Source organism: Diplotaxodon limnothrissa, linkage group LG9 (assembly GCF_057381915.1).
Source record: "Diplotaxodon limnothrissa isolate DT_005_m linkage group LG9, D_limnothrissa_male_GT1.1, whole genome shotgun sequence".
In the NCBI taxonomy this organism is placed as follows: domain Eukaryota; kingdom Metazoa; phylum Chordata; class Actinopteri; order Cichliformes; family Cichlidae; genus Diplotaxodon; species Diplotaxodon limnothrissa.
The window spans coordinates 31,983,553-32,001,252 of NC_140604.1; the positions used below are offsets into that span (position 1 = coordinate 31,983,553).

At 39.0% G+C, this 17,700-nt stretch overlaps 1 protein-coding gene across 1 annotated transcript in view; it reads right to left on the reverse strand.

Moving 5' to 3' along the window:
- Nucleotides 1-14,782: 14,782 nt before the first annotated feature.
- LOC146625880 (phospholipase D1-like) overlaps nucleotides 14,783-17,700 on the reverse strand; it is a 49,859-nt gene continuing 46,941 nt past the window's right edge. The window contains exons 25-27 of the mRNA XM_085362526.1: nucleotides 16,181-16,334; nucleotides 15,273-15,390; nucleotides 14,783-15,013 (exon numbers count right to left, since the gene is read on the reverse strand). Of these exons, the coding sequence (XP_085218652.1) occupies nucleotides 14,789-15,013; nucleotides 15,273-15,390; nucleotides 16,181-16,334 (497 nt within the window). The 3' untranslated portion in view covers nucleotides 14,783-14,788. The remainder of the gene's footprint in view (nucleotides 15,014-15,272; nucleotides 15,391-16,180; nucleotides 16,335-17,700) is intronic.

Here is a 17,700-nt window from a genome sequence, read left to right on the forward strand (position 1 = left end):
ATGTTCTGCTACTTAAATTTTAAGCTTTCTACACTGTTCTGCGTCAGTGTTCGTGGCGAATGGTTAGCTTTGTTCCAGCAGTTGGATGAACAAAACTGTTGTCATGTTATCAAGTTTTTATTGCATGTGTTTTAAAACATGTTCTGCAGATGTTTTCTTGTTCAGGCTGTGCTCTGAAATTCTGGAACGGTAAAATAAAAAATTAAAATAAACTGTTTGAGCCGTGATTTCACTTCCTGTATTTCAGAGTGAAGACTGAATTGACAAATGGAAACATGTTTACAGTCAGATGAACTGTTTTCACTAGCACAGATGGAGGTTTATTAGAGGAGACTTGGCTGTTCTCTACTCGCACTGAACAGGGTTCCTGCAGCTTATTAAAAATCTGACCTAAAATAAGATCTTTAAAATCATCACTTTTTTATTTAGTTTTAGACTATAGAACAAAGAAAAAAGGTAATGCTCATACACACCCAGCACACTGAGCAAACAAAATTTCAGTAACTTAATCTCTGATTTAACAGCTATACACTGTTGCAGTCAAATTGTTAAATGTTGCCATTATTGTACTTAAACTTGTAAGTCTTGGTTCAAACTAGAGATGGCACGATACCACTTTTTTATGTCCGATACCGATATCATAAATTTGGATATCTACCGATACCGATATGAATCCGATATAGTGTTTTTTAATCAACAAAACTGTTTTTTTAAATATCTTGCTGCATTTTGTATAAGTTCATACTCAAGTTTAAAACAACAACTACACTAAAGCTATTCTGTTATACCTGTATGCAAAAAAAAATATTTCATAGTTCAGCAATACTGATCAATCTAATAAACTTAAACCTGCACCATCCTCCCTATTCTGGTATTTTAAAGAGTACTTAGCATAAATATTAAGCAACCTAACTAATAGGGTTAAGCTTAACGCAGGAATGCTTTACAAACATTCAGAGATGAACTTACACACTTGCTTTACTTCTCTCGGGATAACTTTGTCGGAGATGAAATGCCGGGTTGCTAGCGAAGCTCCAAATGCTATCCAGACCACCGACAGGTCCCGCATGCCACAGCCGCTCTATCACGTGATGCATACTGCTCCGACGTGTTAACGTTCTGAGGTGAGTTACGGCGTGTTGCAAGTTTTGTGAGGTGCTTTCGTGATATTTAATGGATCGGATTACATTTTTTATTTTTCTCCGATATCCGATCCAGTAATTTAGGTCAGTATCGGACCGATACCGATACGTAATATCGGATCAGTCCATCTCTAATGCATACATTTGAATGCTTGTATACTCCATACATGCATGTATACATATGCATGTAGGAACATAATTTCTTTATAGTTTTCCATTACTTAACAGCATAAATTGATATTTTGTTGTTCATACCAGTTTTGTTTTGAGGTTCAAATCCTGAAAATTGGGCCTTCAATTGCATTTTAAAATCTTTGTAAGGTCGTCTCATTAAAAAGTGTTTCAGAGGCAAAGAAGCTAAAAAAAAATTGACAGCACCTTATAAAAACACATTAAATTACATTGTAAATGTAAGTAATTTATGTAGTTTGTAACTTCTAAATAAGTACAAACACTGGGTCACCCTCAGTACCATGCCATAACCTTACCATCTATTATAATAATTTACTATATTATAGAGTTGCTTGCATCATAACTGTGATTTATTTTGGTGTGCACAATGAATTTTCCACTGCTTAAATATCAAATAACAGAATTTGTAACATTTTCCACCACTATTATGAGCCTGAAGGATTAGATGCAAACAACTTCGTTACCTAACTCAGCATACCTGTTTTCAGTGACGCAGGGTGAGGTTTATCAAATGAGGCGACTTGGCTATTTTCCAGATTGAAATTCCTCTTCGTGCAGGTGTTCTATAGGAGTGGCAAAGTTAACTTGGCAAATGATCAAAAATCTCAAGTGTCAAAGAACCAGTTGAAAAGAGCAGAAAACTGAGGACATTTCTGATTTGGCTTTGGGATGTCGGAGGAGAAGCTGAAATCCAAACTACAACTGAGGGTAAGTGCTGACAATAGTGCAGTCAGAGCGGTATCACAGTGTGTTTGTGTAAAGTTTGCTTCCTGTGATTCTCTTCTTTATCAGGAACCATTTTTGAAAGAAGAATGAAACTGTTATTATTAGTTTTATTGCCAGATTTACTAAAACTCTATCATCAGCCACACTTCAAATCCCAGAAAGGCCCAAAAGCCTGAGCTCATAAGTATGTATGAGATGGTTTATGTTACACAATTTGAAACTGGCAAAGTTCAAACCTACTGAAACAGACTTTGGAGTATCAAAATGTTCTATAGTTAAATTACAGGATCAGAGATTCAAGATTTTTATTTGCCATTTGCGCAGAGCTCTCCGGGTCAAGTTACATTTTTACAAGATAAAAACAAAGCAACTAATGGATCAATCATATCAATCATCATGTTTACTATATACAAAAACACTGTACAGAGAGGATGGTAATGCACTTCTTAGTACTGCAAACATAACATTGCACATTTACACAAATCTGTTTCAGTGAGTATACTGCAACATCAGTCAGTGACTTAATCCCAATGTACATTTGAAGTGAGGTAGTGTTGTGTTATTTTAAGTGTTCAGTGTTTTTTGTTTTGCCATCAGTCGTACAGTGCCGGGGAGGAAGCTGAAAAACCTTGTTCTGTGTGTGACGATGCTGACCGATCTGTTGTGTCTCACGTTGTATGTGCCGTTTTTGTGTCGGAGCAGAGGGTGAGCTGGATGGTGTGAGGAAGAAAGAAAGTAATAATTTCTGCAAATCTCATGTTTTCCAGCTAAATCTGTGACTTTTAACATCTTACGCACTAATGTGCATCAGTTTCTGTGGTGCAACAAATGGGTGAAGTTTGTGAACCACAGTTTTGCTTTGTCTGTTTTGCCGTTATTTGTGTTGGGCATTGTGGATCAGCACCTGCCCTCTTTGCTTAAATAAGATCAAATCTCTTTATCTCTGGCTCTTTATAGCCTGATCCCACTTTCAGAGTCCAGAGTACAATGAAGCAAATTCAACTTTTCCAAGGTTTCTTTTAATAATAATAATGGATTGCATTTATATAGCACTTTTCGAGACCCTAAAAGCACTTTACAGTTGCACTATTCATTCACACACTGGTGGAGGTAAGTTACAGTTGCCACAGGACAAATTGACAGAAGCGAGGCTGCCATATCACACCATCAGCCCCTCTGGCCAACACCAGTGGGCAGTAGGTGAAATGTCTTGCCCAAGGACACAACAACCAAGACAAACACAGCTGGGGATCGAACCAGCAACATTCTGGTTACAAGAGGAGCATATCAACCCCTGAACCACTTTTCCATAGATGGCTTTACTGACCTACCTTAGTTTTGCTGTGCAGCTCCTTTTGTAATCTAGCTAACTCAGTTTTGTCTGCTGCTCAGTGGGAACACTAAATTACAGCAGTTCAACGAGCTTTTCGTGACCTGTGGTGCACTCCCACGCTTCTCTTATTTCTTTAAAAGTAAAACCTACACAGGTGCACATCCACTCAAAATTTGTACTTAGGAATAAAGTTGCTTCTAAGAGAGTTTTGTATCGGTGAAAGACAAAAACCTACAACCAGGCGTTCGTGTTACCTGTGCAAAAGATGGTGACGACAACTTTTTCCAGCAATGCGATTGGAAAATATAAATGCTGGGAAAAAAGTAGAAATTCTTGTGGCTATAGGAAAATCATTATTGATTTCTAAAGCTGGACAAACATGAGGAATTCAAATGAGAGCAGAGGAAAGAAAGGCAAGCTGCGCTTAATTGTTCAGCACCTTTCAGACACGAGCTCGACATTCTTTACATAACCTGAGGTGGAAAATAATGATCTTATCTAGAAGAAGCACGAATTGGATGGATGGAATTTATGTGAGAGTTTAGGCTTGAGTTTCCGTGACAGCCTTCGCTTTAAGAGTATTATTTGTTTTGTTTTGTTTTGTTCTTTTTTTTTACTTCTCTGTCTGGAAAGTGAAGTTAGGGGCGTGGCCAATTGGATTAACACTTGTCCTAACCAGACCTGGACTGGCACCTTTTTAATGTGATCTTTTAGTTTATTAGGGCCCGAGCAGTGAGAGTGCGAATTTTGCACACATGTCAGGTCTGGTGAAATATTTTGTATTTTAATGGTTTTACATATGAGCATTGGAAAATGGCTCTGGAGCGCCACCTATGCATTGTTAAATGCAGCCCTACGAAAACATTGATTGAGCTACATGAATGTATTTTGGCACACACGTGTATCATGCTGTGACGGACAAAAAGTCAGTGGGACCACTGACGCAAACACAACATGTTGGATTGAAGGTGACATTTTGGCTCCGTTTTTCCCATTTCCACGTCTCGTACTTTTGCGAACTCCTCCTTGGGATTTGATCGTATAAGCTTCATATTTGGTCAGTGTCAACTACACACCTGGGCCATGTTAAATTGCGGAGCTTTTGAGTTTTTGGGATACGGCGTGATCGTGGCGCCACAGCAAATTTCGATGATTTGCCATCAAAATCTTATTGCCTCTCATTCTTTCATACATTGTGCGATCTGGACCAAAGAGCACACATATGATAAGGCTCCAGCCCTGAACAAATTTCAACTGCCATATTTGACATCAAGTAGAGCGCCACCTATTGGGAACAGGAAGTGTCATGTTTTACACTTTGGGGTACAGTATATTGATGGGTAACATCTGCAGCCTCAAATTTTTCCAGGAAAGCCTTAAGGAGTTGGTCTTGGGTTACAATGAAAACTGTGAGTTTTTGTGAAAGGGTGTGAACCCTGCAGCATGGCGAACTTTGATGTCACGCCATGAAAAACAAATTAGTATAACTCAATAAAATCCAGGCTGATCAGTACCAGACTTTACAGGCATGATGTCAGACCCGCCCTGAACAGATTGATGTGCCCATTGTCAGGAATACGCAGAACGCCACCTAGTGGCAACAGGAAATATCATGTCTTTTATTTTGTTGCACTGATTTTTACAGGTTCATCAGGTCCACCTCAAAAGCGGTGGATATTAACATCAGTTCCTCGTGATGCTTCAGTGAGAAAATTGTGACTTTAAACTGAACAACGCACCCTGGTGGCAACGCGGTTCATGATGAAAGATGAAGTAGCTTTAGAGGGGCTTGGAAAGTTTAAAAGCTCTTGAAATTTGACGCACACCTCCAATGTGATGAAGTCTTCCTTGTTATGTGATCATTTTCATGGAATATTGGAAAATGGCTCCACAGCGCCCCTTACAAAATTTCAAAACATCAGCCCCTGCTCTGTGTTTCATCTATGAGTCTGAGACCTGGTAAGCTTATTGAAGATATCAAGATGTACAAAAAAGTCTCTTGGAGCAATATCCCAAATCCAACAGGAAGTCAGCCATTTTAAAATTAAAGTGTCATTTTCGCGACATTTTCCCCTCTTTTCAGGCCTCATACTTAGACGAACTCCTCCAAGGGATTTCATCAAAATGACGTGATCTCCGGTGCAGGGACTCTAAAGACCTTTGTGATATTAAATTGCGACGCTTTTTACGTTTAGGGAAACGGGGTGGTCATGGCGGCACGTGGAGTTTCAATCACTCGCCAAAGAGCAGTAATCTGCTGTCACTCAAAAACACAATGCCCAGTATCTCCCAGACATCGCAGGCTGATTTCTCGATTTCTCAGTAATAGTTAGAGCGCCACCTAGTGGGACGACTATAATCATCATTGAACAAGATGAAATTTTAGCTCGTGGTTCTACGCATGAATTCCATCAATGTGACATCAGATCAGACGTGATGGGTGTAGGTGTTGGGTGTGGCTCGATGCGCCGGGGTGCGAGGGCCCTCATAACGCCTCTTGCAGCTTTAATTATAAATGTAACGGAGAAAAATGGAGCATCTAAGAAATAACAATTTGCAACTGATGAAAATATAAAAGTATAAATATAAAAATATCAAATGAATATAAAATTGCTTTTGTATGGGCTCGTGTTTACTGACAGTCATGTTTCCGACCACCTGTTTAAATTTTGTGTCTGAAGAAAACGTTGTCCAGGGTGAAAGCAGGTGTGGGAACTTAATTGTGCTGTCAGTGAAAATGAAACAGTTTCTACTTGTTTCTACCTGATGCATGACCAAAGAACTCTGCTCTTCATTCATCTGTGTAAAATGAAACGGACATTTTGTGTGTTGACTTTTTTTTTTAATGTTTTTTTCGTTTGTTTGTTTAGTTTGCTTGTAGTCTCTCGTAGAGCAGTTCTGGCCTCCGCAGCCCATATTTAACACCCCTGCTCTGAATCATTGCAGTCAGTGAGTGTGACGCTATCAGTGTGAAGTACTTAGCTGCCTTTACTCAGTTACTCCTCTGTTTTTTTTCTATTTTTTACATTTAATATGTTAAATGCAAAAAATAGAAGAAGAAAAAAGAAGATAAAAAATACAGTTGTTGTTTCGGCAGGCAGCACGGTGCTGTGGTGGTTAGCACTGTTGTCTCACAGCAGGAATGTCCTGAGTGTGACTCCACTGGCTGGGTCCTCCTGTGTGGAGATGGCATGTTCTCCCCATGTGTCCAAAAACATGCATTTAGTGGGGTTAGGTTAATTGGTGATTCTAAATAATAATGAAAGGGCATGCATATAAAAAATATTATTAATAAACCAACAAAATGTATTTTTTTTTTAATGAATAACTACATGGATGAGAATGAATGGTTGTCTCTTTCTATGCGACGGACGCAGCTTTATCTCAGAAATACTTAGATGCTATGCTGTAACTATAATTATTCGTGGAGCTCATAAGATGTAATGAATGTTTGAAGTGGTTCCACATTCTTACAGACTAAACCATCTGCCTACTTTCTCTAACAGTGAACAGTTTTGCTCAGTTGTTTATCTTCCTGATCTCATTCAGGTGCTTTGAACCAGTCAAAATGGCGCCCCGTGAAGGATACCAGGATGGAAACATCGCAGAGAAGCACATAGCAGAGACTGGAGCGACCAGCTGGTCCACATTCACAAAGCGTCCCATCAGTCGGTGCTTCAGTTATTACCACAAACATACAGAGTGAGACAACATTTAACATTCAGCTGTTACAGTGACACGAGAAGCTGGCTGTTCCGAACGTGGATCCGTACATGTGTAAAATCACTTAATACCAACCAGTCTTGAGAATAAATGCACTAAATGTAAAGGATGATTAAGAGCTGGTGGTCACAGTGCCCGTGCACGATATTCTTGACTTTCTATTTGAAACTATCTGCAACTGACTATAGATTGATGCCAGCTGTATGTAGAAAATGTCCCAAAGAAGTAACATGGTGCAAACTGTTAAATATAGCTTATAACTTCTAAGTAATAAAACACAAACTTGTTTCAGTTCAGCACACTCCGAGGGCAGCTGCTAAATCCTCAACCCTCGAATGACTGACTTTATTGATCTTCTGTACTTTTACTGCAGCCAGGCTACATTTTTCTCTTTTAGCCAAAGTGACTGAGTGAATCTGTCTTTCAGTGATGAGCTACAGATGGACGCACCGAAGTTTCCCACAGCCAAGTTTCTGCTGATGAAACACAACTGCAACCAGGAGCTGATCGGATCTAAATTGGAGAATGAAAATGTGAAGTAAGCATGATTAAAGGTGCCTTAATTCCCTGTCTTTGTCTTGCTTTCTGATACCTTTATTAAGAAAATGCTAGCTGGTCTAAAATTAGAGGTAACTCCAAGTGTACAAAGTTCATGAAGCAAAACAACAACCAAACTCCAGCAAACACCAGGATCAAACAGGCACAAAGTCAAAGTAAAATAGGACGTGACCTAAAAAGGGTTTGAGGACAAGATTCAGTGTGACTCTGTGGGGAGACTAAAACATAATACAAAGAAAGAGATATAAATACAAATCTCAACCACTCTTAACTAATACAACAACTCAGTGCTGATGGCTGCTCCTCCCTGAGCCTGGTTCTATTGGAGGTTTCTTCCTGTTAAAAGGCAGTTTTTCCTTCCCCGCTGTCGCCAAGTGCTTGCTGTGATTTTCTTTAGGATAAATTACCTTTTAGTAGAAAGTCCTGTTGTGATTTAGCGCTGTATAAATAAACCTGTACTGAACTGAACTTTCTTCACTGTTTGCTTAGTTCACGTGTTTCCCTGTTGTTTTCAGATTTTGTGCAATGCTAAGCTAACCGGCTTCTAGCTGGAACGTCATATTGACAAACTGCGTTGTGTAACAGTTTCAGTGCACTGTTTATAAATGCATGACTTCTTCTTTTTACAGAACTCAGTGTGTGAGGACAAACAGTAGAGGTTTTCCCCCCGATTTATAGAGTCCAACCTGAACCTTTGAAAAGACACGTAAGTTTACTTCCTCCTGATCACATTAAACCATGTTGTCTTTTTAATCATATATGCATAATGGAAATATATTTCACAGGTCATGCCTAAGATGAGGAATGAAATCCTTGAGAAGCTCGATCGATTCTTGTAAATCTCCTGCCAAACTCAGAGGGGCATGAAAAGCGAGACTGCCGTTACAGTTGCTGTAAAAAGTAACTAGAAAAAGACGTAAATGCCAACAAAAACAGAGGTGATGCTGTTCAGTTTTGATTGTGTAGATTGTATTTTTCTACATCTGTATTCTCAAGTGTCAAACGTGCATTTGAAACACATCCAAGAATTGGGCCTTAAAGGTTTATTTAACACTGCGAATGCAAAGATAGAACTGGACCAACATGCAGATGACCTGTAGTTATTTAAAGCCTCTGTGGTTTATTTCCATAAAATATGTAAAAACCTGTGAAGTACTGCAGGTGTCTCTTTATGGTGGATAGTCTTTGATACCAGGGTCACGGTTTCCTACCAACAGATTGATTTCCATCATCTTTCCTTATAAGGCAGTGTTGGATGTTTGTTTGTTATGTGTTTTTCATTTCATGTCAACAAATTCCATAAGATTTCTTTAATACTTCAGGTGATTGCTGTGAGTTTTATCAAACAGGGAGAATTTGTCAGTGCTCACTTTCACATCTGGAGTAATCCACATCTGAGTTTTTTGACAATGATCAGCCCAGCGTCACAGAGGAGTGAGTGTTTATGGGCTTCTTATGGAATTTAAATTGTAGCCATCTGAACGTTTCCACTCGATTTCACTGATATGCCGTTTTTCTTTCATAGAGTTTGTTTGTTCTTGTTGTGGATTCAGTTCAACTGATGTTTGTATTGCGCATCACAGTTTTGTTCCATTTGACGGGAGATTTTTAAAAAGTAGTCATGTAAATAAAAACATTTAAACTGGTGTGTGTCACAGTAGATTTGAGTAAAAAGAAACTAAAGCATTGGTTTGTAACAGGGACTCAATCTTAAATGAGCTGTGGGTCCCTGCTGGCCACTTTAGTGCTAAAGTAGTACAAATAAATAAGAAAACATCCAGAAATCCAAAAATGTAGTGTTTGTTTTTTTTCTTTTCGCCGTTTCTTTCATTTTAAACTGCAAATGTAAACTTGTATTTTGCCTTCATATTAAATCATTTTTTGCTTTTTAAAGAAGAACAACAAACAAATCCCCCTAACAAAAAAAGCAGCTTCAAGGGCCAGATTGCATTGTATTCCTTCACATACACGAGCCACAAGTAGGGGTGATTTTCTTTAGGATAAATTACCTTTCAGTAGAAAGTCCTGTTGTGATTTAGTGCTGTATAAATAAACCTGTACTGAACTGAACTTGTGTGTTTTCCTGGTGCTTTCAAATTTTGTGCAATGCTAAGCTAACCGGCGTCTAGCTGGAGTTTCAGACCCCTGGTTTGAAAGAAAGGATTTTTTTTTTTTAAGTAACACTTCCATCATGTGACAAAAGAAAGGCAGGGAAACAGAATGAAATGATTAATATTTAAACAAGTTTCCAAACATTTACCAATAAATGAAGCCATAAAACTACTCACATTAATCACATTAATTTCAGCATTTCATGTTATGAATTTAGCATTTTTGTCAGTTTTAAAGACATTTGTGCATTTTATAACTTTGAGAAATAGATGATGAGAATTTAAAAATGTATACCATGTTATTAAGAAATAAAAGGTGTTTTTAAAATTTATTTAAAATGTATTTTTCTACAGTGGATTCTTAGCTGGACGTTCCTATTTCACAAACTTTAAACTTTCCATTTTAATTACAGGAAACATTTTTTAATCTTTTATGAATAAAAAGAAATTTTGAATTTCATTCAACAAAAAAGAACAATTGTGATATCATGAAAAAGTATGTATGTATTTCCATATAAGGGTTTAAATCCTAAAGAATTAGACTTTGATAATGAAAACATTTTAATATTTAACATCGTAGGTGCTGAACAGCCCATATAGATCCAGCACAGTGAGTGCTTGTGCCTCTGTGTAGATTGACAGAAAACTCTAAAGAAGATGCTACTGAGCGTCTCAGTATAAGTCTGAGTTGAACTGAACTAAGGAATCACTGAACAACACGATCAGATGCTTTTCAATGACTTGTTAACACCTCATTTATTTAATCCATCATTTCAAAAAGCAACACATGATGTGCAGATCACTTTAAGGGGCTGCCACAAAGAAACAAACTGTGCAAATAGTGCATTTTTATAGAGATACAGCAAAAACAAAGGCAGACGAGAGAAAAGCTGAGATTCAAAGAACACGAGCAAACAGTCAGATTTCAGATATATTTCTGTGTTTAAGTTGATTGATTTGAGCTCAGCCTTTTATATTTTAAGCTTCTGATTTAGATTTAATCTGATATCACAAAAGCTGAAAAGGTGAGGAGCTGAGAAAGCGCTGGACCAGGAGGTAGAAACACAGGGAGGTAGAGAGGAAGACTAAACAGAAAGAGCACACTTAAGGTCCAATTTCCAACAACATTAAAGTATCAGGTCTATCTTACAGACAGACACACGATTAGCTTCAACAATGGCTTTAAAGAAAACTGTTCAGCTTATAAAGTTCACACGTTTGTCCGTGACGGTTTAATGGCAACGAGCTGCTGTCATGCTGTCAGCTGCAGTCAGTAAAGATCCTTACATTTCAAATTTACAGCACAAAACAGCATCATGCAGAGGAACAGACCAACGAGCAAGACACTAATAGTGATGCTGCGTTCCAGATGTGTTAGAAGATCAGAAGATTCTGATGCATGAGGCTTCATGCATCAGAATCTGGTTAATCAGAAGGTATTTAACTGTAAATATTCCAAACCTGCAATAATATCTTTTGGCAACTTGAGGGGAGCAGAAACAAAGTACAAAGACAAAGCTGGTGTAATATCTTCTTGATAACGCACTTAAAGACATATTTTCCACAAGGTGAAGCCATGTTTGCATCCACAAAAGTCCTCTTTTAATCACCAGAAGTTAGGGCTGATTTGAGCAATAAAAAGGTTAAAACTGAAATTGTCTATTTTGACATGGACATGGTCACGGTGATATTTACCCAAATTTTGACATAAATCAGTCAAAGTCCACAAAGTCAATATGAAATCATGAAAGTCTTGTGGTCTGACTTCGTCGCACTTTACACCAAAGTGCAGTTCTGTTCCAAATAGGACCAACACTTAATCCAATTTCAAAGGAACGCCACAAGCATTGAAGGCTTTTGTTTGTTGGATTCTCCTCAACTCTACACAGACTATCCAAGTAGCCGATCAGTATAGTGTTACATGTAGCAGCTGAACTGTAAGAGGCAATTCTTAGAGTAGGTGGAGACCAAATATGCAGCTGAAAGAGTGAAAGTTTGACTTTTGGGGTGAATAGTTGATTCAGGATTGTGAAAATGTGACAGAAGCTACTCTTTTAGATCCCCCATGACTTAACACCGGATAATTTAAAATGACTAAAAGGCAGAATGCAAATAGTATCACAAGTATCACAGGCAGACGTCCTGATCTAAGATAAGAGAGCTTTGATTGACTTCATGGTAGCAAAAACATGTGACTGCAGTGTCTCATGGTAGCAACGCTGCACACACAAGTTCACCAAGGGGAGATCTATCCAAGCACCACAGTTCAATCGTTCAGTCAACCAAACATTGGGAATCACCATCTGGAACAGTGACAGACTTTGGCATCATAACTTTCCGAATTAGATTTGATGGATATTCAGCAGGTGAACGCAGTAATGGACAGTCACGTGTCTTTATTCCTGCTGCTTGTCTAAACTGGCAACAGTTTGCAGACACAGTCATCACAACAACTTACTAAAGTGGTAACATGTTGTTCTACCGCCCCCTGGTGGACATAAAACATCCATTATACCAGTGACAAACCAGTATTACCTTTTAATGCAAAGTTAGCCATTGTGGGAAATTTCCGCTTTCTGACACAAAAGGAAATGCAGCAATTTAATAAACTCTTCATGCATGCTTCTCCAAAATAAAATAGCTTTGTACAAGTCTATAATTTCCTAATAGTTTCCTGGAAATAGTGACACGTTGTATGAATTGATCTCAATAACTGGAGTCTTTCTAAAAGTCAACCAATGAAATAATTTATTACATCTAGAAAAATGTTCCCAATTACACACAAGTAATAAATAAATATTTATTATTATTTAAATCCCCCAATCACCAAGTTACAGTAGTGGTTTCCAGAAAATTATTATTAGGAAATTAGAAACCAGCAACATAGAGCTATATCAGTACAGCTGGTATAAACGTAGGTCACTTGAGGCTTAAGTCATGCAGAATCCACAGTATGAGGAATGTGTGTTAACATCAGCGTACAGTCCGTCATCTTTGGCACGTTTGATTTCCTGTTTGACATAAATATTAAAAGCAGCCACATGAGACAAGTTTAAAAGGAAAACATGTGCAGAGACGCCCGACAGCTCGATCCGGCTCTTCATCCCCGCCTCTGCTCTGCTGGATTTAACGATTTAGTGTCTTTTGAAAGCAGAAGAGTCAGAGCTGGACGTTGCATAGTGTTGTTAGAGAACGGAGGCTCAAGCTGTACTTAAAAAACAAACAAAAAAGGTAGAGTAATAGCTTCACGGTGACAGGGGAATTTCATTTTTTCCTGTAAACACGAGGCCTAGATTTTCAGGCACTGTAGAGTCCATCACTCCCTCTGTTGCTGGTTTGTACGCCCATGTCTGTTGCTTCTGTTCAGAAGCAACCTGTGTGCACATATGAGCTCTGGGAAGCTGTGGAGTCTCTCTCAGTCTTTGAACATTGTAAGGTTAGGTTCATAGATGTTACATCACAGCTGACGCCATGCTGGAGTTGACGTTTACAAGGCTGTAAACAAAACTGCTGTATGTCTGTAACAAAGAGTCAATTCTGGTTTTTGGAGCTACTAAACACAGAAAGTAACACACACCAAAGAGCCACAACATTTAGGTCTGTCCACCTTCTGTCATAAATCAGATGGTGGATAGTCATGTTAAACATGGCTGAGCCCAAAACTCACACTGCTCCAAACCCTCCGTTTATAAAAATGTTTCCACTATTGGCTCTGTATGATGTCACAAAGTGGGGACAGTCATGATGTGGTCACCCCAGGCTGTGAGAACAGAAGTCCTGGCAGTTTAAATGAATAACATTTGTAATTTTGATGCAATTAAAGATTCTGCCCCAGGGCCCTGGTATGTATCACGATTTCTGCAGACCAAGCTCATGCACATCTACATGCTACCACCCGTTGCAACAGCAGTGGTCTCCTCCACAAAGCAAAAACTGCCCAGGACTTGAGGTCCATGCCCGACCCTAATGACTGTCCTTTAATAATGTGGGCTGCATTGATTGCTCTGCCTGCTCTGGCTCATCCTGCTGATGGTCGACCAGATTTTAGTGGAGTTTAGAAGTTTTGGCCTCTAGGTGGAGATCGTGTTCCCGGGAAGGTTTTGCGTCATGTTTCATCATGCTGGGACGAGACCGCTGCTGTCAGGGAGTGTTGGTAACATAAAAGGGTGTATGCATTTAGTCTGCAACTATCTTTTGATGGGATGCCAGGACTCAAAGCTTCTCAGCAAAGCACTGTTTTTTCACAAGATGTGATTCACCTGTCAGAAGGTTTAATGTTGTGGCTGCTTGATGTATGTTCAGGTGTGGTCTCGTATATTCGTTTAGAAACTGGAGCTTATTAGAGTTTTTTCAGATTAGTGTAACTCAAACAAATGTGGGTTTGAACAAACACACAAAAGCCTGCTTGGACAAAATTTGGGGAACTGACCGCATTTTAGTTCCTGCTTTATTGACATGAGTATCCAGAAATATTTCTGCCTTAAGGGCAGACATTCCTCTAAAGCTGCAGCTTAAAGCTCATCACAGTAATTAGTAGGTGTTTCTAAATAATCTCCGATTTCTGTGATTTCCTTGTGTGACACAACCATTTTAAACGGTTTTGACCACACCTGTTTTCCTGTGGCACGCCTGTTGAGGCTGCCAGGTAATCTATTTAAATCACATAAATTGCCTGTTGTCAAATCATTTATTTATCATTTAAACTTCATGTATGATTTTATCTATGATTACTTCATTTTTCCAGTCTCTGCTCTCTGTGAACATGTCAGCATTTTTGACATCGGTCTGTGTGTTTGTGGAGAGTCTCAACTCAGGGAGATGCTGTCTTCTTAACATGCAATCATGAGCTATAATCTATGATGTGAAACAGAGATCATAACATTTAAAAAGCTCCAGCATGACCTCATCTGTTTTTGGTCAGAGCCCCGTCAGACCTCCAGAATGGCGTCAGAGTGTTTTCTATCCACCTTCCACTCAACGAACACAGACGTGCCCCCTCTGCCTCAGGTCCAGACCTCCATGGGCACCATAGCCTCCTTGGAGCCGATGGGTGGAAGCAGGTTTTGTTCAGACAGGAACTGAAGAGGAAACTGAACGAGGAAGCCACGGATCTTCTTCAGCTCCTCCTGAGCCCGAGCCGGGTCCTCCTTGTCCAGGCCGGCCTTGGCCAGGTAGCCCTCCAACTCCATTATGTTACGGACGTCGCTGGATGGCAGACAGCGGAAAACCTGGAGGAGCAGGAGAGAAACAGGAGCTTGGAGCAATTTTTTCATGTCATTATTCAGGATCTATGACTGATTATGTAGTTATAGTATTCCTCCATGACTGTGTGACAGCAAGTGGAAAAGTTCAGCTTTACCTTCAGCTGATATGCTTGTAGTTTTAATATTGACTAAATCATCCATTAAATAATAGAAAACTCATGTAAAAAATATACTTTAGAAAAAGAAAGAAAAAGTTGAGCTGAATACAAAGGAGTACACTCACTCGCTGGTAGATGGAGGCGTTGCGAGCGCTGGTGGACATCCAGACCTCCTTGTAGAAGTGATCGCTGATTGGATCCGAAACATCGATGGTGGGATCTGTGTAAGTGCCGAGGATCGTCCTGATGGACACAGGAGGAGGGTGAGACACACAAAGATATACTGAACAATATAATAAGTAAAAACAGAGCAACAACCTGCTTTAAAATCTTTACATTTCATCATAACATTAAACAACCGAGAGACTTAAAGGGTAGAAAATGAATATAATAGTCATACAAAAATTACACATTTACTTCGAGACAAACTTGAAAAGAATTTAAAAGGCAAATAAGGACTATGTATAAAAATGGATACAATATAGCATAACTTAAAGCTTAAAGGCTGCACTTCAGTCACATCTGGATTGTTTAATTTCATGGATTGAACCACATATTAAGAAGCAGTGACTGTGTGGATGTTTGCACTATCACACCTCTTTTTATCTGTTCTCTGGTTTCTTTTTTTCTTTTTGAAAGACAACAATGTAACTAACTAATCAGGATCTAGATGTCAGTATGGATGCAGAAACTCAAGTCGTGCGTGATGTGAAGGGAAATTTCCAAACTGGCAGAGGTGTGCAGTCTGAGAAGTTTGAAATCTGCACCCAGTGAGAGGTGGTGAAGAGCAGAATCCATGTCAGAAAACAAGGAGGTTAAGAGAGCAGTAATGCACTAATATTAAATTAATCTGAAAGAAGGGTTTTGCCTCAAACACGCTCCTTCAGGCTGGGACTGAACCTCCCATTCTTTCACCACGTTAGCGTTGGACAGCTGATTTGAGAATGTATGTTTCCAGTTATCATCATCATTAAATAATCAGTGTTTCTGTCAAATAAGCCTTTCTAATGTGTAATTGCACATTTTTCAGTACTTGAAGCACTCGAGCCGGAGCTGCAGGGCGTATTTTCCCGCCTTATACGGCTCTCCGTCCATCACCGAGTCCACCATCTCCGAGTCCTCCACGATCACCGCCACCTCGCTGTCCCGCTTTCCCAACATGCTCCGGTCGTTGATGTTGGCAGAACCTGAAGAAACCGAGGATCAAACCAGGCGTCAGGGGACAGAAAGCACCAGCAGGGGGCGCTGCAACACTGGATTTTAGACTGTTTAGGTTTCTGCTGTTCAGGCTGTTTGCAGCTCTCTCACAGCCAGTTTGAGTGTACTGGAGGTTTTCACTTCACTTTATGTTAGAATCACATCCTAATCATAAGACCTGCAGCTAAACAAATACATTTCACTAAAACTACCACGAGACACTAAAAGACTTAATTACAATTAATTCAACAGGAGAGTTTTTGTTAAATAAAAGTTTACTTTTACTTTCTTGTGCTAATTCAGCTTTTTAGGGAAATGTTTTTCTTTTAAACTTGTCTTTGTGGGTGTGGGCAAAATAAAAGCACCAACTTTCCATTTAAAAACAGAGAAAAACGCATTTATTCCTAAATTTACTTACGATGCAAACAGCAACAAAACAGTCAAGACATCAGCAACATATCCTGACAGTATTATAGGATGCTGACACTGTTCAGTGGTCAAGAGTTACTGCCAACTATCACCTAAGCTTAGAGATGATTCACAGAAAAGAGATCTTGAGATGAAGTTTGGAGGAGGAAGTTCTGCTCCCTCAGATTATCTCTTTATTCTGGCCGAGTATTTTTGTTATTTTAACCATCACTTCCCCACATTGTCAACCAATATTTATAATACTGATGTCACCACATTATCAGATAATTCTGCCTTTGAAATCTACTGTACTAACTCTCCTCCCCATCACCACCACATCCGTCCGGGTGTCAACGACTCTCAGATTATCCGTACACAACACTCTGGGCCTTTCTTATGAAAACATCTGAGAAACTCAATCATTGCCTCCCAAATTAACCCATCAGTCTCATTTTATATCTCGATATATAAAAAAGTGGCTTTAGATGACGCCACTTGTGGCCACAAGTGGTGCTCTCCCACAGTGGGTTTAAAACCTGAACTAAAACCTCGAGATTTTAATTCAAGCGCCTGAAACTCTGAAACTGTCCACAGTAAGAAGGTAACATTTTTAAACAGCATCATTTAATATTAAAACAAACAAACAAAAATGTAATACCCTGCGTTTGGTTGTTTACATGAAATGATCCTGATGATTTTATAACACACAAACCAAGAAGTCAAATCTAAGGAATCCACTTCAGTAATTTCCTTAGATTCACTCATTTTTGTCTTTTACTTCAAACATTTATTTGCAAAAATAAGAAAACTTATTGTCTTTTACAGCTACTATGTCATCAGTGATCAAAATAATGTATAAATTATACTATTTATTGGAAATTCTGTAATTCTGAATTAAATTATTAAAACTCTTATAGCAATTTCCAAATAAAACCAGAGTTGTGGAAG